The sequence below is a fragment of the Oryzias latipes genome, chromosome 5 (assembly GCF_053564925.1).
Source record: "Oryzias latipes strain Hd-rR chromosome 5, Olatipes_Hd-rR_3.1".
Taxonomy (NCBI): Eukaryota; Metazoa; Chordata; class Actinopteri; order Beloniformes; family Adrianichthyidae; genus Oryzias; species Oryzias latipes.
In genome coordinates, this window is record NC_136241.1 from 6418060 (window position 1) to 6441655 (window position 23596).

A 23596-nucleotide genomic window follows, 5' to 3' on the forward strand; every position below is an offset into this window, starting at 1 on the left:
TATATTCATCAAAGCTTTTTACAGACATATTAACTCTAAGGCAGGGTTTTGTAAGTGCAAGGTGGCAATGGTACTTAAATAACATCTTGTGGTTTCATGTCTATAAATATAATTTCCACAGATGCTCAGGTTTGGATATGCTGAGTCAGAACATTTATTTCCTCTTTTACTGCTTAGCTCTGCATGTTATTTTATGCTTTGTGATAATCAAAAAAATATAACAATAAAATTTCTTCCTCAGACTTTCAAAAGAGGATTTTTTTTTTACCAGGAGGGTTAAAAAAAGAAAAAGACTTTATGTAGGGTAAGATCATTTCAAGGTAGCAATAAAGTTCTGTGGATCTTGGCACAGAACTTTTCATTTTCTAAGGACAGCAATATCAGACTGCTTAAAAGAAAATCTCTGCAAATCTCCCAGGTTTACCCTTTAAACAAACATTTTGTTCACTTGGCCTCCAAGCAGCAGCCTTTTCTAGTCCAGTCGGAGGTCAGCAACTCTAAAGTCACTTTTGCAGTTTTTACAACCTTTTCTTTGGATTAATGTTAAGGATTCAATTCAATTTTATTGTACAGCCCAAAATTACAACAACAGTCGTAAAAGATAGGATTTAAAAGATGCATACGAATGGAAAGATGGATTGAGCACTGAGAGTAATGGCCATATCGCTTGAAAACCACAGATAAAAACAAGATTAGAATAGAACAGAATAGAATAGAATATCTTTGTTTACAAAGCATTTTTCCCAGAAAAAAATCACAAAGTGCTTTACAAAAGGACCATAAAATCATATCAAAACACAAAGAACAAAATACAATAATAATTAAAAAAAAACACCATAAAACGTAGTAAAGCAAGGACTAAACTCAGCTAAAAGCGCTCATGAATAAAAACGTCTTGACCTGAGATTTAAAACACTCAACAAAGTCAATCTGAGCAACGACACTGGGAGAGAGTTCCAAAGATGAGGAGCAACGGCGTGAAATGAGACATCTCTCGTCTTAAAGTAGGTTTTTGGAACAACCAAAGATTTTGGTTGGAAGACCTCCAGGATCGGGCCGAAGAGTACGGGGTTAAAAGGTCAGATATGCACATCAGAGCTTGACCATGCTAGGCTCGAAAAACTAAAAGTAGAATTTTAAAATCAATTCCAAATTGGTAACCACTGTAAAGCCGACAACAGAGGAGTGACCCGTTTACTGGTTCCTGTTAAAAGCTGCAGAGTTTTGGACGAGCTGGAGACAGTTTAGGAAACATTTGTTAAAACAGGTAGAAAGAGAGCTGCAGTAATCTAAACGAGAAGAAATAAAAGCCTGAATAACTGTTTCCAGATCAAAGTGAGACAAAATATTTTTTCATTTTGCCACGTTCCTCAGATGATAAAAACAGTTTTTTATGATCTGTTTTGAGTGACCTTCCAGGGACATAGACTTGTCAAACAACACCCCAAGATTTCTGGGGCTGGACAGAAGAGCTCAGAGGCCCTAAGTGTTGTCTGATGGAAGGGACTTTATGTTTTGGGGCAAAAATCAGCTTCTCGGTTTTTATGGGTATTTAAGACTAAATGGCCATGTTTTAAAGCTCGTTAAGCAATTCAACAATTTTTGTAGTTTGTAGTAAATGGTTTTTGCGGTAAAGATCAGTAGAGCTGGATATCGTCTGCATAGAAATGAGATGTGGCTAAATTGATTAATAAGTGTCCCAAGAATAAAATGAATAAAATAGGGCCAAATACATAACCCTGGGGAACGCCACGTGCTATTTTTTTCAATTTCAGAGCTTGAGGAACCCACAGCTACATTAAAGGTTCTAAGATATAAAATAAACCAATTTAAATGATGTTAGTAAAGAGGTATATGATTGATCAGGAAGTAAACAATTGGCAATGATTTGTCTTCCTGTTGTGTCTTATGAAAAAAGCACTAGTGGGGTACGATGATGCGTCTCTTCAATCTTCATCACTTCTGCTCCCCTTCCTGCAGCAGATTTCATCACCTTGTTTAGAAAAGAGCAGCATTTTTATCCATTCAATGTGTTTACAGTTACATCTCAAACAAGCTGAAACTCTACAAAACTTGATTTTGTAATCAGCTGCTGGTCCAGGAGGGGATTCTTCATCACTGTCCCGACAGTCACAGAGGCATGTGTCCTCACGGCACCGGGCCCTGGTCCACGTGCTGCTTTCTGAAGGAGGAATCCACTTTCGTTTTTATAACAGATCCAAAGAAAAATAAAGGGGCAGAAATCCCATTTATCCCACCACAATATGACTAAAATGATTAGAAATACTCTGTGAAACAGCAGTTTCTTAGGAAAGTAGGCGCCGGTGTTGAGCGGCGCCACATTTACAGCGAGGCGTTTTGTTTGTGGGCTGTAGCTTCTGCGACAAACCGTCAGATATCTTTAGAAACACCTGTCATAAGTACTCTACTGCTTCGTGTTAGTGATACAAGTAACATACCTATTTTTATCTTTGCACAACTTACCTCAGATTGGAATATTTTTGCGAGATTTTCGGCAAAAACAGACGCTTGGTGTAAACAAGAACATGATGGAACTCCGTCTCTGACCCTTCCTACGAGGAATGAACGCGGGAAAACGTTTGAGCGGTGGAGCGGAGACGTACAGACGGCAATTTGAGCGAGAACGTCTCTGTCGGCATCAAAGGGTCTTTGTCAATGCCGACTCAAAAATTGGGGTGGCACAGCTTCCTGCTGGGGTGGCAGCTGCCCCCCCTTGCCACCGTGTTGCTCCGCCCCTGGACATACTTAACCACAAAGAACAACAGTATGAATGCAGGTTTACATGTTCCTGTTATGTCAAAGACATTTAGTTTTTGTTGATTAAAAGTACTAATAAGGAAAAAAAAGGTTTGTTATCATTTATCGTCTTAAATGAATAATATATATTGTTTAAATTTAGGCTAAATCAATTTGACTGCATCACATCGCCACAAAAATAGTTAAATCTTTTCTGTATGGATTCATGGTCCACGTATGGAGATGCGCATCGGACATTGTGAGAGGGAAACACACAACATTAATTCATATTTAGAGAAATTTTGCTTGTAAGTTTGATTAATTATTGCATAAACTAAAGGTGTGCAACATTTGACCTATTGCTTTCATCTTTCATAATTGAAAGCATCCTCATGCTGCTGTTAAATTGTTACATTTATTGATTCTAATAGACTTTTTATGTTAAATCTCAACATGCATCATTGTAAGTTCAGTCAAAATTGGCATGAATATAATTTTCTAATGTTTTAAGTGTTACGCTTCAAATATATTGTGACTATCATAAACAGCAGGGAGGTAAATGGATAAAGAAACTCTGATTCACACGCTGTGCAAGAAAAGACAAAACACAGATTTTGTTTGTGATTTAAAAGTTTTTAATAAATTACATATGAAACAATCGATGCCAGAGCAGCAAAAAAACAAAAAACAACCCCAAAGAAAGTGCAGCTCAGAAGCCACGGAAGCAAGTTCTTTCAACCTGACAACATGGCATGCAGGCCACTGATTGTCAACTCTATGCTACTGTTCACAGGCTGATCTTGTTCCATGCATAATAGATGCATCCCAGACTCGTAGTTCAACAGATCCTAACAATTTAAAGCAAAAAATAAAATAAAAAGGTCAAAGTTCATGTTTCATTTAGTGTCTGGACTCATTCACACGGGCATGCACACTTGAAACCAGAGGATTTGGACAGTTTGGCGGGCCCTCTCCACTGACGACCCATCCTGTGCCTGTCCACGAAGCCAGACATTTCACCAGACCTATTCTGCTTTGAAGGTGGTTGGGGCTTGCATCTGTAGGGGAAACCACAGGACGGAGTTGACACAGTGGCACAGCGTCTGATGAACCTGGGAGATCATCAGGTTTCACAGAGTATAACTGGGAAATCTACATGGATGCACGGGTGGTCCAGCTTTATAATTCCCTGGAAAAACAAATTCACAAAGTTACTTAAGCCGGCTGTAAAAAAAATAAAAAAAATAAAATAAATTTTGCAAAAACGACGTAAACGTGCTCACCTGAGGTGTTAAGTTTTTTTGAATCCTTTTCAGCTTTGCTTTTTTACGGCCATTTTTCGTCACAATTGTTTCTTCATAAAACTCATGAGCCAAGTCCCCATCCTCATCGAAGAACATAGAGCTGCAGCAACGAAAAGGTTACAAGAGCACGACAATGAATCCGTCCAGCATCAGATTCTAACAGCAGATCAGAAAATGACCTGAACAGTTTTAACACACATGAGCATGACGCCAGAACTGTACATTTAAAGGCCCAGACGGGGACGTAATCACCTCAGATGACATCTGGGTTGTATGGCTAATCCAGGGGTCGGCAACCTGCAGCCCCGGAGCTGCATGCGGCTCTCTGTGTTTTGTCATGTGCTAAGATTGTTGTGGTGCCTTTAACACCGTCGGGTAGTGTGAGCAGGCAGGAGGAAGAGAGCAGCGTGAACGCGCGGAGGGGGCGTGTCTGCAGCTGTGAACGCCGACCAAAGTCTGTTATGGGATGGAAAGTTCTTCTAGAACGAAAGTCAGTGGCGTTCTCGTAGGGGGCACACGAGCACCCAAAAAAAAGAAGCAATTTTCCCCCTAGACTAAAACCACCCATTTCCACGTAAAATTAATTAAATTTGCGTTAGGACGCCCCTACTATCCTGTCAACTTGCTGCTATGACGACCGTATGTTGCTTTGTCTGTGTAGAACACGCTGGGGGGGGGTTTTAACACGTGGGGGAAAACAACTTGGAGCTGCAGAGGATGAGAACAGGTAGAGAGGCGGTGGCAGGGCTTAGACTCACCGCTTATGAATCCAGACAAACTAACAGCTGCTTCCTAATAAAAAATTGTTTTCATCCATTAAATTCATTTAGTTTATCGGGTTTACTGGATTTAAAGAAAAAGAATAGAAAGGAGTCTGCATCAAAGTGAATTTGTTTCCATCATCTCCCTCATCTTCACTCTGGGTGTTTGACAGACAGAAAAGTCCATTCAAGGTTGTGGAAAATGGAGAAAAATCAAAGGAAACATCACGCTCATAAATAATAAAATCGTTAACCGAGACACAGCACCCCCTGCTGGTTCACTGCGCTGATCAAAAATCCCACACCGTCACAGCTCTAGGGGGAATACGGTATATGTGTCGAAGAAGACGCAAGTTTAATGTAAATTGAACAGCCGGAACAGACCCTCATCACAGAAAATGCAAGAAGAAATGCATATGACGCAGCTTTCAAGTTAAAAGCAGTGTGAAAAAATCCACCATCACCAACGGGTTTGGAAAAGCCGGTCTGCTGCGTGACGGAGAGGACAGCCCAAGCTCAGGAGGGAATTTACCTCAGAGTGACACTGACGACAACGACGGAGGCACAGAGAGTGTGTGGCAAAGAATATCTGGCGCTATTCCAATCCGACACTGAGGAGGAAGACTTCCATGGTTTCAGTGCACAGGAGGAAGATGACGAAAGCCCTCAGTGAATTTGACGTTTATGTTTTTTAAACCCACCCTGTTAGTGCTGTGTTACGGTGTGTCACTGTTGTGGAAGAAAACTTCCAGCGCACGCGCTGCACAGCGCTTGCCTCTGCACAGCATGCGCCTCTGTGCACGCCTGTAAGTTACTGCTGCTCTCAGTGACTTTTATTGGTATGTTTTTTTTTAACCAACCCTGTTACTACCATATTACTGCCGTGTCACAGGCACTGTTTGGAAAGAAAAGCTCAGGTATATTATTAATGCTTTGAAAACTCTGTGTACCGTTTTTCTTTGTAAATATGTCATGTGTTGAACCTTTCCTGACGGTGGTCGGAAAATGCAGGGGAGATCCTCTCCACTGAGGGCGGATCTTCCTTCGGGGTTCACTTCCCCGTTAGGACCCTCAGAGCCTCCAGAGCGGGTTAATATAGAATCATTTACCGTTCTTCTGTGGGGAAACCTTTTATTACAGTTCCCCTTCACTCTGTATATCAAACATGAACGCGCACCCTCAACACACTTCTGCTGCACGCGCCCCCCCCCCGTCTTTCTTACACACGCGGCACAGTTTCAGCACATACACATCCTTATTCTACAACACGTTTCAATGTGGGCACATGCGGCTTTTAGACAGGTGCGGCTTATATATGGACAAATGGTTTATCCTTTAAAAATGTAATGGGTGCAGTTTATGATCAGGTGCGCTCTATAGTCCAGAAATTACGGTAATTCTTTATTCAACTCCGTGGGAATCAGGAGCAGACGAAGAAAAGCAGTTTGCAGTTGGGTTGTACACACCAACATTCTCCAATGACAGGAAACAACAAGTATGTTTGACGCATAAACTCCTTTTGAGCACTGCTGAATGGAGAATATGCCTTATAATGCACCTTTCTTTAAAGTAAAAGATTCTACTTCTGCAAAAAAAATAAAAAAAACACACCAACAATTTCAATTCCAATTGCATTCTAAATGTTGAACTCACTAAGTTGTTACTCTTAGACCTTGGAGTCATAAATACTTATTGGTGTATTAGCTATGAAATGCCCTGCAGATGCATGTAGTTCTTGATTTATGGTCCTGCTATAAAGCATTCCAACATTTATGGCTGGAGACTGGACATTTACCTTCGTCTGGTAAACACAAAGGGTGTTGCACCCGGGAAGCTCCGAGCTCTCGCCAGGGTCTGCTCACTTCCATCTTTGGCTAAATCGTCCCCGCTACCGGAGCCAGAAAAAGACCAAAATCCTCTGGATTTGGAGCCACTGCCTCCCATCTTCAACCGCAGCACATTATTTACTTGGCTCGCAAGTAAACGGTGATGCTACAGTCTGACTGTACAGAGGAGCGTGGCAACTTCTCAGGCAACACCTAGGGGAAAAAATGAGACACGAAGAAGAAGGAGACAATGTTCCTGAAAACAGACAGAAACGGAAAACTCACAACATTTAAAAAAAAAAAAAATAGGAAACATTTAAACCACCTTCGCTTTGTGGGACTTAAAAACACTTAAATAAATGTCAAAATGAGCAGGAAAAAAAAGGGGGACAGGATGACAGAGCAAATAATAAGGACTACTTTAGGTAACAAACAAAGGCCTCCTTCCTATTTATTCTAACAATATCTTGTTAGCAATAAAGACATAAATAAGCACTCATAAATCCTACGACAGTCTTGGTTCGAGTCCAGAAGACAATAATGTTGACACGGCTGACGGCAGCTAACTTTAGCTAGCATTGGTCGACAACACCGACAGTGACTGTCCCTGCCTTCGTTTTCTTTTCGGCTGTTTTAAAGTCCTTTTAGAACCAGGCTGCAAACAGAACCAGAAATCAGCCAGCACGTTACAAAGCAAAGGCAGCTTTAACCAGGTCAACATGTTCCTTAGCAACATGATCATGACGTTCAATGATGGTGACAAAAGCTAACATTAGCCAGGTTGGTAGCGGCCGTTTGTAACTCTAGTTTAACTGAAAACGTACCGAAAGTGAGTGATGATGTGATCGCAGATGAGAACAACGCTTGGGAAAAACTGGAAGTCTTTGACGAGTTGCCAATTCAACCAACAAGTAGAGATCTCCTAACCCCCCACGACAACTGCTTTAGCTAGCTTCTTCTTCTTTTAGTTTTGGAAAGGTTGAACCCTGAAAAGCCCTAATTCATTACCGCCCCCTGGCGGCAGGATGAGAATTACATCTTTCTTCCTCAAAGATAATTCCCCAAGCCCTTTTTTTCGCTTTAAAAATGATGCTTAAAATAAATAAAAGTCTATTTCTGTCTGGTGTTATAATATTTTTATGATTTTAAACAAAAGACATACTTGGGGGCATGCATTTGTGAAAAATTGCTTTCTTTAAGTGGCATGCCTGTTCATCGTTTGCGCTGTCAGGAGCACTATGTCCAAACCCAACCCATGTGACAATGTCAAATCAAGAACAGTTGTTATAATGGTGGTAGATGTAATCTAGGGCTGCATGGTGGTGCAGTGGTTAGCACTCTCACCTCACTGCGAGAAGTGCACATGTAGGTTTCCCCTCATGACTCTTCTCACAATCCTAAACGTTATTTAGGTTGACTGGTTCCATATTGTCCCTAAAGTGTATTTGGTTGTCTGCCTGGAATGGACTGCAGCATCTCCATGACCCTCACCCGGAACAAGCAGGATTTGAAAATAAAAAAATTTAAGTATTAGTAGTAAACACAGTACTACTAGTAATGGTTTAATCCTTTAAACCACATGTGTCATACTCAAGGCCCGGGGGCCATGTTATTTTATGTGGCCTGCAATGTTATTTTATGTGGCCCACAAGAGCACAAAAGTTTTTAATTTCTTAAAATAAAAATTTCTCTAGTTGATTACATATTATTTACGTGTAGCTGCAGTTGTTTATTCAATGTTTGTCTTATGTGTGTATGCAGACAAACTGTTGTCATCAAACCCTCAGTTGGATGCAAGGCTGTGTGCAGCCTTTTTTAGTAAAATGTGACACGTGTAATACATGTTCTTTCTAGCTCACTTTTATGTTATTTTTCTTTATTCACTTGGACAGTTTGATCCTTCATTAATGGAGTAATCTGGGTTTTAATAAGCGGACAAAATTTAAAAGGATTTATGCAAGAGTAACAAGCAAACATATGTTTTCTATGTAACTGTAATTGTTACTTTAAAAAGTTAAAATAAATAAATAATGAGTTATTTAACATTAAGGAGTAGTTACATTTATTTTTCATTACTTTTAGTTACATGTATAAGTTACATCTGGCCCTTTGAGGACAACCGCTCTACTGATGTGGCCCTCGGCGAAAATGAGTTTGACACCCCTGCTTTAAACCCTTCACGGTTTACTGTTTTTTCTCAGTGATGTAAAAATATTCTTCAGGAGTTAAATCTTTTCTGTTCAAGATAATCAGAATCAGAATAATTTTTATTGCTATTGTTGGTGAGTGTGACCTACACCAACTAGGATTTTTTTTGTGGTGATTGGTGCTAGGATTGCACAACATAAATTAAATACAATAAAACAAACATACTTGACTTAATTATTTACATGTGAACTTCTTTGTTTATGTGTCCTTTGGCAGAGGGAAATAAGCTGTTCTTACAGAGGTTCAGGTCTGGATAGAGGGGAGAGGAACAAACAGTTTGTGTCCCGGGTGAGAAGGCTCCACTTTAGTCGGAGCTGCACACCTCTGGATGCTGGAGGTGCACAAGTCCTGCAGAGATGGGAACCTCCAGCCAATCATGATGGCTAAATTAGGTGGAGTCCTGGATTAAATGGTACGTTGCAAATTAGCAACATAGACTATGAATGCGTTAAAAATTTAAATAAAAAGCACTGGTACAGCGCATGGAATATTAAAACAACTATAAAGGTGCAGCAGTAAAATAGATAAAAATGTACACTTAGCTACACTTTTTAATTAGCATCAATATTGCTTTGCTTTAACTATAAAGTGCAGAGAACATGCCAGTAACTCTTCCTTGTCCCCTGAGAAGAATTTTATTCATTCTTCTGTGTGGTCCGTGATCCGCCAACCTATCGTGGGGGAGGGGTTTGAGAGCTCAAGTGCTTTTTTTTTTTAGTAGATTATTTTTCTCAAAGACAACTCAACACGGTTGCAGCCTCTCTCTCTGGCAATTCCTGTGATGGCGCCGATACCAAACTGTAGCAGCTTTGCTGTTCCTTTGGATCCATAGACGCTGTGGGCAACAGCTTGTCCTTTATATTTCACCGCCCTGGCTTAACCCAACTCAACACCCTGAAGAGGACACTCTAGTCTCACTAGTGTTGCTAGCTAGGCTCAACTAGCTAGGCTCAACAGACTGTCAGACACTGTGCAAACAAATATTGGTAGGAGCTTAGCAACAACATCCAGAAAGCAGCCATATTAGGGAACACAAGAGGCATGTGCAATAGCATCAAGAAAGCACAAGGCCCTACCCAGAACAAAACAGCCCCCCTCAAGTCATCTTCTGGCAAAATAATCACAGACAAGGAACACCAGATGGAGAGATTGAGTGGAAGACAGTGGAGATGATAGTGGACTTCAGGAAAGTCCCGGCCCCCTCATCCCCTCATCCCCCTCATCCTGACAGACACTCCCATCACCATAGTGGACTCCGTCCGTTTCCTAGGCACCACCATCACTCAGGACCTCAAGTGGGAGCCGTCCATCAGCTCTCTGCTCAAAAAGACCCAGCAGAGGATGTACTTTCTGCGGCAGTTGAAGAGAGCCAAGCTGCCAGCCCAGATGATGGTGCAGTTCTACACGGCCATCATTGAATCAATCATCACCTCTTCCATTACAGTGTGGTACGCTGGAGCCACAACCAGGGACATAAACAGACTGCAGCGTATTGTGCGCTCAGCTGAGAAGGTAATTGGCTGCAGCCTTCCACCTGTTCAGGAACTATATGTCTCCAGAACCCGGGGACGTGCAGGGCGGATAGCAGCCGACCCGTCTCACCCTGGACATGGTCTACTGGAGCCACTCCCTTCAGGCAGGGGGCTAAGGTCCATCAGGACCAGAACCTCAAGACACAAGAACAGTTTCTTTCCCTCTGCAGCCAGACTCATAAACACCTTTTAACCCCCCCCCCCCCCCCCTTAAACTTCACTTCTATGTCCTGTCAGTCACCAGTCTACTACCTGCACCTTGATCATCCTCAGTTTGCACTGTTTGCACTACTTATTCTATCTATTGTTCTGACCATTGCGTCATTTTTAATTTTGCTTACCGTTGTTCATTTTTTTTCTATTCTTAAGTGTTTTATGTTGCACATTAGCGCCGCAGCAAATTCCAATTCCGTGAAACACATTTCAAAATATCCACCAAATTCAAACAGATATTTTGCCAAAATCTCTTGAAAATTCATCATTTATTAGATACACAGAATAAAAACACAGACGTCTCAGTTTCACAGGCTGATTAAAGTGCTTGATATAGAAACAGCTTTTCATAAAATGACCTGATGTCAGTATTACTTTATTATCACTATAAATAACCTAATTCAGCAGCATTAAAAAAACGTTTAAGTCCATGTTAATCTTTTTATCCTTAAGTCTATGAAATTCAAAAAAGTCCAAATTGGTTGGATTTTCCTAATAAACATGCTTTGAAAGCATTTTTTTAATTATTGTGCATTCAAACCGCTGTGACTGCCTGAGTTCTGTCCTTCCCTTTTTGCTTATCCAGGCAGGAGGCGGTCCTTCTTGATCTGCTGAAGCATTAGGCGTCAACCAGGAGTGTTGATCTGAGCCATGGCTTGTTTTATCCTTTCTTTAGCGAGAGTGTAGCGTCTCACAATCTGCCGCACATGCTCTTCTTCCTCACGCTGCAAGATTTGCAGAAAGTTGCACAATTCGGGAAAGCTAAAGGCATCCCACTGCAAAAAGAAGACCAGCTTCAACCATCTCACAGAACAAGCGGGTGTAGTGGATTTCATGTTCAAAGCTTTTATGGTATCTCACAGTTACACGGAAACCTACGTTTACGTCTCCTGTGTCGTTCTCCTTTAAAACCAGACACAGAAGGGTTTCGCTGGGGCCGGCACACAAGCGCAGGTGTAAAGGACGCTCGTCGGCAGAGAGTTTACGCATGGACACTGGAAGAAAACAGATGAAAAAGTCAGAATTCATGGCTTGCGGCTCTTTCCTTTTCCCACAGTGTGATGCATCCTACCATAGCTCTGTTTCTCTGTGCGCTCAAACAAGGCAAACTTTGCTGGGTTGTCCACCACGGTGAACTTGTTGAGCAACGCTTGGATGACCTCTCGTACCCGTGTTTCCGAGCTTATGTGCAGGTGCTTTGCGCTGTCTTTGGGGAGGTAGAAAGATGTCCGTCGCTTCATGCACCTGCCCTGCTGCTCTTCCCCCTGCACCAGACCCTGGCACTGAGGAAGAGGAGGCAGTGAGACGGGGCGAACCAACTGAAAGTGAACTTTGATGAAACCAGTGAAGGAGCCATCTTTATTCTAAAAGGCAGGAAGATCCAAAGAGTGGGAGTTAGAAATATTCTCTTCACAAATGATTTTGGAAATAAGGTATTAAGTACATTTAGGATCTAATTTTTCATTTTGAGGACAAAAATGACTCACATCCACCATGTACAGATTGTTATTAATCTGGGCATTATACTCTTTGACCCTTTGCTGAATCTCTGCAGGAGTCAGATCGTGTAAACCTATTGTAATCTGTTCATCCTGAAAAGAAAAAGCACAAACAGAGCAGCAATGAGCACAGAGTGGATCCTTCTGAGATGTATGGACAGAAATGATCTAAAGACAAGCACAGACAGTCGGAATCCTTTAATCTCAGAATCAAAAATTCATGAAAACCTTCCTTCTCCAAATCACATCCAGTCCGTTTTAGTAGAAAGATGAAGGTAGTTGTTTTTGATTTGATTGTTTGGCAAAATGTCGTCTTTTAGCTGCACGATAATATTAAAATATTGCATTTATTAACTCAAGAATAAAGTCCACTAAGTATCCACGATCAGTTTGATCCAAAGCGTGTCTGTTGAACTAAAAAGCTGTAGCCTGAGGTCTGATAGGAGGGAACACATGTCTCCAATGTTAGCTTTGATGCCTCTAAAAACCAGACTAGAATTCAAGAATCCTCTGCATGGATGGCTTTATTTGTCTACAACCGTTTACACACAGAGGCAGCAGAATGTGAACAAATATGACTGGTTCTGGGAAACCAGGTCCTCTGTGAACAGAGATGACAGTCACCAGAAGAAATATGGATAAGAAGATAAATCAAAGATAAGAAGAACAAAAAGGATTGAAACAAATGACATCCTTCAAGTTTTCAACTCACTCAACACTTGAATCTGGCCTGTTTGCAAACTGATGTTCAAGCACGGCGATACCCAGCAGAGAGCGCTAAAGCACATTGTTTGCAATGAGGAAACAGTTTAATTTAATATAAATGGTCTTAAAAACAGAAACAACACATTTCCATGTTTTAAATCTGAGGAACGGCTCTTTACCACATTAGTGTCGCTCTCAATGGAGTCATCCGTGTCGGTCTCTGTTGATCCACTTCCAGGAGCGCTGCACTTCAGCTGGATGAAGGGTTGGCAGCGGTAGTGACAAGTGTAACTGCAATCTGAAAGCCAGAAATACAGAAAAAATGGTCAGACAGTTTGAGTTTGGGTTTTAGCCCCGGATGTGTGCAGTGGGCTGGACATTATCTTAGCAATATGTTTTCTTTTACATTACTTTAAAGACTCCGATTTTGGATGCTTTCAACATCTTCTTGTGGCATTTTACTGATAATGGAGGACATATATAAAGAAAATTCAGATTAAAACTGCCTTTTTTAAGTTCTTTTTTATTGTTATGGTTTTCTTTCAATGTTATGAAAGAAACTCTTCACATTTTATAATACTAGTAAACCATTTAGCTTTTCAGTTATTGTTGAGATGTTTCTCTCTGTTGTTCCACAGTCCTTTTTGTTTTCTCTTGGCAAAATATCAATGAAAATTCCTATTCATTCAGGTGACGTCTTTAAGAGGAGCCTTAAAGTCGAGCTTCATCAGCCTTTATTTCTCAATATACCTCAGGGTCTTGGTAAATGATTTCGTTTTGCATGTGAAAATCTTTCTGGTTGTAGAATTAGATGCCAGTCTCAAAGAGACAATAATTCAATCATTATTTTAGCAACTCGCTTGGGTTCTTCTTGGGTTTTGCAGCGAGGGACTGACTCTGTTTTTCCAGCTTCACTCGTGTTCTCCAAGCTCACAGTGTACTGCCAGGACTCGTTAAGTTGTTCCTAATATACAGCCCAAAAGCAAGGAGGAACAACATACACTAGCCCAACAGCCTCTGACAGGAATTCATGTTTTCAATCACTTTATTATCATGAGAAACCATCAACAGATTCATGTGTAAATACTCACTGGTGCAGCGCAAACTCTTTTGATAAAGACCCCAGATGAATTCCCCACAAAGGTCACACCAGGTGAGGTGTGTGTAGCTGTAGGGCTGGAAACTGTGACCAAGAGCAGCTTCTTCTGGGTGGTGGACGGAAGTCTCGATGTTGACGATGTCGCCAACCAGACGGACGACGCGGTGGTGGCTGGTCTGACCTGACTTTACGGGTGGCGGGGTGTTGTGGACGGATGGAGCCGCCAGCTCGATGGGATCATTTAAACTGAGGTCCTTCAGCTCAATCAGTTCACATTTGGACATGGTGCAGACCCTCACATGTGACGTGTTGCTCTTCACGTGTGAGGACAGGTGTGGAGCCCTAAGAGGGGACGGCAAAGCAGGAGCTGCTCCTTTGCATCGCTGGTGAATTTCTGCCACGAAGCTCCCGAGGCCCAACAGGAGGGAGCTGCAGAGATGTGTTCCCAGCTGCTTCCATCACACAACAATGCAATACCTACAGTATTTTCACCGGACTGGACACACTGACAAAGCAGAAGTTTGAACATCAGTTTCCACTAAGCAGAAGAATGTGTATGATCCAAATCGATTATGTTTGGAAATGTAGGACAAGACGAGTATAATCCCAGACAATCCGCAAGCGAGGACGTTTCTGTCAGCGGCTCAAAAGTTGGGCAAACTGGAGCCAGAAAACGAGGCCAATGTGACATTCAGAGCTCATAAAAACCACGGCTGTGCTGTGGGAGGTATTGTCATTATGTGTTATTATGATTAGATTGCTGTAATAATGAATTAAATAATGAATTGCAGTAATAATGAATAAAAAACACGAATTTATTATAAACTGAAACTAATGTTTTATTAAAACATAAAGGAAATAAAAAGACGTATAACAAATATTACTTTTAAAAGGCAATAAAGTGTGTTAATGGTACATTTACACACAAAATATATTATTAATTTTTGTCAGAGCTGCTGATTTTTCTTTTGTTGGAGCTCAGAAAAATAGGTTGAAAATCTTCCAGATAAACATTTTTTTTATTGATACAAAACATCCCGTAAAATAGCAATTCTTTACTTAACTTCTAAATATTTATATAATGTCAGATTAGTACCCCAAAACCAGAACTCAGCAGTTTAACAATTTAAAGAACCTGACATAATAGTATACAGATTTGAATAAATGAATTCCATAAAAAAATTATAATGAAAAATGTAAAAAGTTGTGACAAAACTAAAAACACTAAAATAATTTGAAGCCAAAAAAAAAAGGATCTATAAATGTTTTTCCCCCCCCAAAAGTGTGTACTTTATGCGTTTTTAAAGTACCTCCTCAGTGCCATCAGAGGCTGGTCTGCTGTGAAGCGTCCTAAGAGCTCCATGTTCCTGGCTGAGTTTTTGTGCCTGAATGTGAGAACAACCCGGGACCCTGTTTGCCAACTGGGTCACCGCGCGGCGCAATGATCTATCCGCGCACGCGGGACAGCCAGAGCGCATTGTGAGCTGGAACATCCACACTTTTTGGAGGGTCAAACTCTTCATGTGCAAATCTCTCACACGTTAGATTCAGTTTATGCCGCACGGATTATGACAGTCAGTGACGTTGGAGACAAAGTGAACGAATCCCGCAACAAACCAATGAACCAAAACGCCCGATCTTCTCATAAATAACAACGACCTTACCGTGTTGACGTCAGTCCTGCTGGTGTCTTCAGACGTTTAGGAGGATATCGCTGAATGACCGGCGGGCAGCCCCTCCACAGGCGCGCGCACTTGGGTTTGCGCATGCACTGTGAGCGCGGGATTACGGCGCTTCTAATCCCCTCATGCGTGACAGCAGCGGCACAGGATGAGGATTCCCCTCTGCGCACATTTACGCGAGCGACAGTGCGGTTCTTCGTTTGCGCCTCCCTGGGCGCACAGGCTCCCCTCTCTGAATCATTCATGAAGAGCAGAAGGGTAGTTTTCATAATCAAAGCATGCATGTGTCCCTCATCCTGCAGGAAAAGCAGAGATCTTTCCCCAATCCCGAACAGGAAGAATCTGGTGTTGGAACAAAAAGAAACAGTTTTCAATCTTTCTCTACAAGATGAAGAACAATTTATGGCAAATAAGAGTAACTCAAGGCTAACATGGGAATAAACCGTTGTTGACAGTTTACTAATAAAAGAAATCATCTTTTTTTGGGCTCATATCACTTTAAAACTGTATAATTGCATGAAAATGTTGATACTGATCATGTCTCCAAAGAACAAAATCACGGCAGCTGTGCATTTACTTAATCTCAAGAAAAAATGGGTCAAGCAGAAAGACACACAGGCCTTAGGCTTTCAGTTAAATGCATGCTGTGCAGAGAACTGAGAAATATGAAATATTATGAAACACTGGATACAGCAATTATGCTCTTTTTTAATATTTATTCTTTGCTTTTTATTATGTATGCTGTATCTGTATCTTTTTTTATGGACCGCATCTGAGTCTAAAATAAAAGTATTATATTATAAATTAAACATTCACACAGGAAACAACACTCACACTCTAAATACTCCATAGTTAAAAACAACCCAAGTTGGGTTGTTTTTAACCCGACTCTGATGTTAAAAGGGATTAACTTCTTGATGGGTTATTTTAACTCGGGTAAAAAATAACATAATTTGGGTAAAATGAAAACACTGTAAGTCCCCAAAATATAGCTCCAAAAAGAAACCATTTACCGTATCCCAACATAAATACCTACAGATTTAGGTTGAAGACATAACCTGAATGTTGTCTTAGCTTTTACACGCAGCACAATGTCAGTTCCAGTACATTCTGCCAGTTTCTGCATAATCGAAGTTCCCAAAATAACAAACAAATGTAAACATGTCTCCGAGCTGGACAAAGACACATTAGAGCTGTAAATGTGTTTTGCCACAGTGCATAAGCATGTGGTTGTTAGGACGGAGACAGAGAGGAATGCTGGGAATGGATGCGTTTGCTGAGGTCTTTGCAGAAGCCCTGCAGAGTCAGGAGCTGATTGGAGGAACTGGAGCACGAAGACCGGCGAGCAAATGACCACTCGGCTGCCTGAGGCTTCAGCTGCATTAGTCATCACCTGCTGTACGAAGGTTTGAACCCTTTCCACCGCATCACCGTCCAAGACGTGTCTGATCGGATGAATTTGACAGAAGGATGCTTAACACAAAGGACCAGGAGGTTTTATGAACTCTGTTCAATCAGTAAAAGTCTAGTTGTGGACCTGTTACCATCTGCAACGATGGTCTGGTTTGGAGAGTTTAATCCTCGAATGTCTCAGTCAAACGTTTTCTTTTGCTGACTTGTTACTGCAGGAAATATTCCCCTCCCAGATACTGGAAGGCCTGTTTTAAAGTTAGATGAACAATGCAGAAATGCACAGACTCACAGAAGACATTATGAGTCTGACAGCGAATGTCGTCTTTGAATTTACGGCCAGAATATTTTTCAACCCAAATTAAAGCCGATTTGCCATGTTTCGCATTCTTTGGCGAGGAGCTGCGGCAGATGGCGAGGCCTCAAAAAAGCTGTGATCCCATCTTCACAGAGTCGGTCTGGGATGACAGGAAAAGTTGGAACACAGATGGCACCAACATGTTACAGTGAAGAAAAATGAATGAAGAAAGGCTTGAAACAAAAGGACAGATGTGTTTGTAAGTGGCGCACAGAACATTTGGAGGAAAGCTGAGTAACTACGAAGACTTATTTCTGAAACACTTTGGTAAATGACACTTAAACAGTCAAAGCTTCACTCATGAATTTCACCGGAGCCCGTCAAACATTCAAAATGCAACCCGGTTTTTGTTGCAATTTGTCCAGATTAGTGTCATGGAGGTTGTTCTTTCCAAGGCAAAGGGTTAGTTGCCAGTCCTGCTGGCTCATTTATTGCATATTTCAACGTAAAAGTATTTCTGAAGCATAAAGATTAAAACTTAACGGAAATGATCTGTGATATACCAAGCCAAATAGTGAATGAACGTGAAGGACAGACTTGGCTCCATTATTAGAACACATGGCTGTGGTAGAACACCTCATGCAGGTTCTGATTCATTCACGTTTTCATCTAGAAATCTGTGAGGAATCTGTCAGAACAGCAGAACATCACAGATCACTAGAGAGGTGTTAGTCCCTTTGGAATCTGGCTTTTTTATTTTTTCAAATGAATGAAAACCCAAAAGGTTTTTCTCCTTTACTTCCTAAGCCATGTTAAAATCACAATCCACACTTTAATTGTCATTGGAATTGTGGGGCTAAATTTGATCTGGACTCTGTTTTCCAGGTTTACGGTTGTCAAAAATCAAGTTTTAATGTCAGTGAGTGTTATAAAAGGAAAATAAACTCAATGAAAGAAACAGTTCTCAAAAGCAAAGACAGATTTAAATCAATTCCCTGCCCGATGGCCAAACATTAGATCGTCTATTGACCTTTTTAAGGAGAGGAACCATCCTTCATTATTTAATCTTTTATTTTTGTGATTTGTTGTCTATGCAGGTTTTGTTTACACACATACAGTATTGGGGCAAAGTGTGAGACAAGTGTGGAAATGATTTACAGACTTACTTTAGGGAATATGTAACTAAAATCCAAAAGCAGCAAACCAAAAAATGTAAATCTGATGAATAGTTGGTGCTTCTAACTTTTTCTTCAAACCAGCATCAGAACATTAAAGGTTTAGACATGGTGACATGTTTCGACGTCCGTCGAAACATGTCAGGCATGTTAACAAACACACAACCCTGTCTGATAACAGAAGAACCTAAGACGTCAGTTAATAATACAGACACTATGAACGGTATTGATACTAAGACATATGGTCGTTCTGCTGCATCAGCAATGTTTCCCCAAAGCAGACTGGGGTTTCCAGATGTGATGGTCAAGATCTTCTGAAGACGCTCAAAGAGTCATAGACGCCGAAGAATCCTAGTGAAGCAGATGAGACACACATCAAGCTCATTCACCTTCTAAATCAGAAGATCTGCTGCAGGGGCATCCGCTCAGAACTGCCAGTGGGACCCCAGTAAAACCATCTGCTCTCCGTAGAAAAGTCTGGTCAGAAGTGTCACGACTCATGGAAGAGCCAAAACCTCCAACCGGAAACGAGACGACTCAAACATGCAGGAAAACAGAGGAGCTGCACTGCAGAAAAGATACCAGCAGGAGTTCTGGGTTGATAAGTCAAATGTCTTTGTTCATGACAGGGCTGGAGGATGGTAGAATGACAAGTATGGAGGCAACAGTGGAGCATGCTGGAGAATCCCTGAACGTCTGGAAATTCATTTCTGCTAATGGAGTTGGAGGGAATAACGTTATTGTCAATACTGGAAATTACAGACAGACCTTTTCCATCATGGAACACCATCAGAGAGGAAAATAACTGCCCCCTCCTCAATTCGTTAAAAAAGCCACGGACGGACGGACGGACGGACGGACGGACGGACGGACGGACGGACGGACGGACGGACGGACGGACGGACGGACGGACGGACGGACGGACGGACGGACGGACGGACGGACGGACGGACGGACGGACGGACGGACGGACGGACAGACAGACAGACAGACAGACAGACAGACAGACAGACAGACAGACAGATAGATAGATAGATAGATAGATAGATGACTTTATTAATCCCACTATGGGGAAATTTGTTTATCTTTGGCGGCAAAAACGACATTCAGAAAGAATGTATATAATTTAACATAAAAAAAGGACATCAAAAATGACATTCCTATTAAACTATTAAAAATTATTGCAGTAAAATTGAAATTATATTTTTGGTTGTTTTGCTGTTTGTTCATGTATCACAAGTAATATCGTCATATTAATATATAATATAATGTAATATTGATCCCTAATATCGCGGATTATCCTCATATCGTGCAGCCCTAGTTGTAAATGTAATTGTTGAACCTTTTATCCTGCCTTAGGACAACGGAGGAAATTTAGCACCCGCGCTAACTTTTTTTTTTTTTTTTTTTTTACTTTTTGTGCGAATTTTTTTTTCTTTTTTTTTCAAACTTTATTGAATGTAAAAATTCAATACAAAACAATGTTGAACAGTAAACAACAACAACGAAGGAACAAGCCAGGGGGTTTATACATTTTATGCATATATATTGAAACTAACACACAGATCTAATGTTTTGATGGCGTTCTTATTATCAGTTTCTTATTGTCTTGATGTATTGTTTGAACTCATTGATAAAGATTGAGAAATGAGGGGTATGATTCGTTACTTTTGATTTATAAATGTGCCATTTGCATAAAAACAAGGTTAAAAAGGTTAATGAGGTACAACTGTTCTTTTTTATGAGATGGACAGTGGGTGATGCCAAACATAATATTTTCTAAGTACAGGCGGAAGTCAGGGTCAATGTGGGCGGAAATGAAATGACAAACTTTAGACCAAAAAGTAGTTGAAAAGGGACATGACCAAAATAAATGTACAGCATCTTCAGGGTATTTGGGCAGGTTGGGCAGAGCAGGTTTGGCACGTTTATGTTGACGCAGCTGCTGAAACATTACTTAATATGCACTGTCCTGATTTAAGTAAGTACAAAAAAACAGACAGACAAATAACAAGCAAACAAATAAATAAACAAATAAGTAAGTAAATAAATACATTTTGTGAGAATGTACTTTTTCCTCCTTTAACCCGGCTTGTGCTATCCTATGACCCCACCCTAACATTGACGTGTTCTCCCTACCATGACAAAGGTGGATAAAGGTGGAAAGATTTCATGTAATCCATGGAGACCAGTGAGGTTCACAAATCATTGAAGAATAAAGGTTCAGAACACTGTCTAGTGGGTCGAGATGACCCAACTCCCAATGTTAAAGTGCCTAGGATAGCACAAGGGTTAAGGCAGTTTAACCTCCAGTCCGCTAGGTGGCGCTAGTGTACATCTGAGTTTGCTGCAAACTACAAAAAGACGAAACCCTCAAAACACGGTGACGTGGTTCCTCGTTACGTGAACGGAATGAGTATTTACCGGTCGTGCGTCGGCAGTCACACTCTTGACCGGTTGACAGCGTCACGTTTATCTGAACAGCTTTGGCACCTGATGCTTTAGTTTAGCGGTAGACCGACAGGTCATGGCTGTCAGCAGAGAGGTGGAGTCTGAGCCCCGGCTGTACGGCTGCGGCAGAGCCGCGTCCGCAGCGCTGACCCACCTCATCTCTGTCATCCTCACCGCCTTCATGGCGTTTCTGAGTCGACCTGGAACAAGTGAGTCCTTCCTAAAGTCCCGCACGGTCCCGCATGATGAGCGCAGATCTCTAACGGCGTCCCCTCTTTCTCTGCAGCCTGGTTTTCGTGGCATCCGTTCCTCATGACGCTGGCAGTAAGTTCCGGTTTAAAGAACCACTTCAGAGAAATAAACTATTCTATTTCCATGATGATCAGGGTACCAGAGTGCTGACAAGAAAAACAGAGATAAAAGGGAAAAAAATGTGAGAAAAAAAACACAACAGCATATAATTAATGAAAGCAATAAAATATATAAAAGACAGATAAGAATCCAAAAGAATGAGTTAAAAAATAAACAAATATATAAACATATATACCACTAACTACTGAGTACGAAAAGCCATTTTGAAAAGGAAGGCATTTATTTAAGGTTTATAACTACAAAAAAAGCTAAAAAGAAGTTATTAAATTTTATTTACTTTTTTTTAACCGCGTGGATTCCAAAAACCACATGATTAATTAAAAAAAAAATCATTTAATCAGGATTGATAACGTTGACAGTCTCTTCTGTATTAGTAAAGACACAGTCTTAAGAGATTCTGAAACACCTTAAGCTTAAAGAATCACAGATAAAAATGGGGTTTTTAACAGGTTCCTGTTGCATTTTTCTGATGAAAGAACAAGTTTCTTTAGAGGTGTGCTCTTAAAATGTGCGTTAGTTTTTTAGTGGTCAGTTTCAGTGCAGGAGAGCTTTTGCATGGAGGAACAGTTCTTCCTCACTAGAGCAGGTTTAACCTCAAAGTCTTCTTTTCTTCCTGTTGGTTTCAATGTGACGTCATCAGACCAAAAAACAGGTAAACGGACCTATTGAGGAGGTCATGGAAGAAAAAACACAACTGATTGGAATCTTTTATCAAGCTAGTTACTCCAGATGTGAATATTTACAATATTTGCCTGGGTTAGATGCTTAAAATACCAAACTTAAGGAGTTTGATCATTATAATTAAAGCCTTTTTTCTGTTCTCTGCAGTTTAGTTTCTTCATGACACAAGCCATCCTCCTCTTTTCTCCCCACGGATCCCTCGTCCGAAGGTTTTCCCACAAAGCCAAAGGCCGCGTTCACTGGATGCTGCAGGGTCTCGGCGCCCTGTGCGCCGTCACGGGCCTGACCGCCATCTTTTACAACAAAGGGCTGAACGGAAAGCCCCACTTCACCTCCTGGCACGGTCTGCTGGGCCTGCTCACCGTGTGCGTGGCGGTCGCTCAGTCTCTGGCGGCCGTGCCCCTCATTTACCACTCTCTGGCCAAAGGCTGGTCTCTCGCCAAACTCAAGCGCTACCACGCGGCGTCTGGACTCGTCGCCTACCTGCTCGGAAGCGGCAGCCTGCTCCTGGGGCTCTGCTCGACCTGGTTCACGGCCTCCGTCGGGGAACACACCTGGTACCTGGCGGCACTCGGTCCCGTCCTCAGTGCTCTTGTCATAATGAACCAAGTCTCCAGTGCGTACATAGTGAAGAAACGACTACAGTCCTGATGACTGGCTTCTTCTGTTATCAGACCGATTTAAATGACAGTAAATAAGAATACTTTGGAAGATAAAGTTCATGGTGTCTGTATTGGGCAGTTAATACGCAGTAATAACATATCTTATCACAACTATGCAGATGATACTCAGATCTATGTGTCACTGACAACAGGTGAATATGGGCCGGTGGATTCACTCAGCCACTGCCTCCAACAGATCAGTGCGTGGATGCACTAGCTGCTCTAGCTAAACTCAGACAAGACCGAAGTTATTGTTTTTGGCCCACAGAAACAAAGAGAAATTGTCAGCAGCTACCTTCATTCTCTGTCTCTTAAACCCTCAAATCAAGTCAGAAATCTAGGGGTAATCATGGACTCTGACCTGAACTTTAACAGCCATATCAAGTCAGTAACATCAGCGGCATTTTACCACCTGAAAAACATTGCTAAAATCAAAAACATAATGTCAAAGCGAGACCTGGAGATACTTATTCATGCATTTGTCTCCAGTAGGTTAGACCACTGTAACGGCCTGCTCACCGGCCTCTCCAAACGAGCTGTAAAACAGCTTCAGTACATCCAGAATGCTGCTGCTCGAGTCCTGACCAAAACCAGGAAGTATGATCACATTAGTCCTGTGCTCAGGTCTCTGCACTGGCTCCCTGTACCTCAAAAAATAGACTTCAAAGCATCTCTGCTTGTGTACAAGTCTCTCCATGGCCGAGCACCAAAGTACATCTCTGACATGTTAGTGCCATATGATCATCTCATACTCTGAGGACCTCAGGGGCCGGCCTCCTGTTGATTCCCAGAGTCAGAACTAAACAAGGGGAATCAGCGTTTCAATATTCTGCAGCTAAAATCTGGAACAGCCTCCCTGAAGGCGTAAGACAGGCGTCTTCTGTGTTCATGTTCAAATCTAGACTTAAAACATTTCTGTTTAGCCGTGTATATGACTGAAAGGTCCTATCTGCACCTTTCT

At 41.5% G+C, this 23596-nt stretch overlaps 3 protein-coding genes across 7 annotated transcripts; 1 reads left to right on the plus strand and 2 right to left on the minus strand.

The window, feature by feature from the left end:
* Positions 1–3369: 3369 nt before the first annotated feature.
* LOC101161305 (tumor suppressor candidate 2) lies at positions 3370–7629 on the minus strand. Its single transcript, XM_078947956.1, has 4 exons — positions 7473–7629; positions 6618–6861; positions 4041–4161; positions 3370–3946 (listed from the first exon to the last, which is right to left on the minus strand). Exons 2-4 carry the CDS (start codon positions 6764–6766, stop codon positions 3881–3883), a joined length of 336 nt encoding a protein of 111 aa, XP_078804082.1. The 5' UTR covers positions 6767–6861; positions 7473–7629; the 3' UTR covers positions 3370–3880.
* Positions 7630–10853: 3224 nt separating this feature from the next.
* rassf1 (Ras association domain family member 1) lies at positions 10854–21032 on the minus strand. Of its 5 annotated transcripts, none has more exons than XM_020703067.3 (9): positions 20894–21032; positions 18859–19036; positions 15569–15818; positions 13897–14333; positions 12985–13103; positions 12089–12193; positions 11674–11965; positions 11481–11596; positions 10854–11377 (listed from the first exon to the last, which is right to left on the minus strand). In XM_020703067.3, exons 2-9 carry the CDS (start codon positions 18968–18970, stop codon positions 11228–11230), a joined length of 1581 nt encoding a protein of 526 aa, XP_020558726.1. In that variant the 5' UTR covers positions 18971–19036; positions 20894–21032; the 3' UTR covers positions 10854–11227. The 5 variants fall into 5 exon arrangements, with proteins under 5 accessions (XP_020558726.1, XP_020558729.1, XP_023810530.1 ...); XM_020703070.2 differs by having other exon boundaries at positions 15569–15928; XM_023954762.2 differs by lacking the exons at positions 18859–19036; positions 20894–21032 and having other exon boundaries at positions 11674–11884; positions 15569–16186.
* On the plus strand, positions 20995–22690 carry cyb561d2 (cytochrome b561 family, member D2). The gene is made up of 3 exons (XM_004068518.4): positions 20995–21129; positions 21207–21244; positions 22121–22690. Exons 1-3 carry the CDS (start codon positions 20997–20999, stop codon positions 22622–22624), a joined length of 675 nt encoding a protein of 224 aa, XP_004068566.1. The 5' UTR covers positions 20995–20996; the 3' UTR covers positions 22625–22690.
* The last annotated feature ends 906 nt before the right edge of the window (positions 22691–23596 follow it).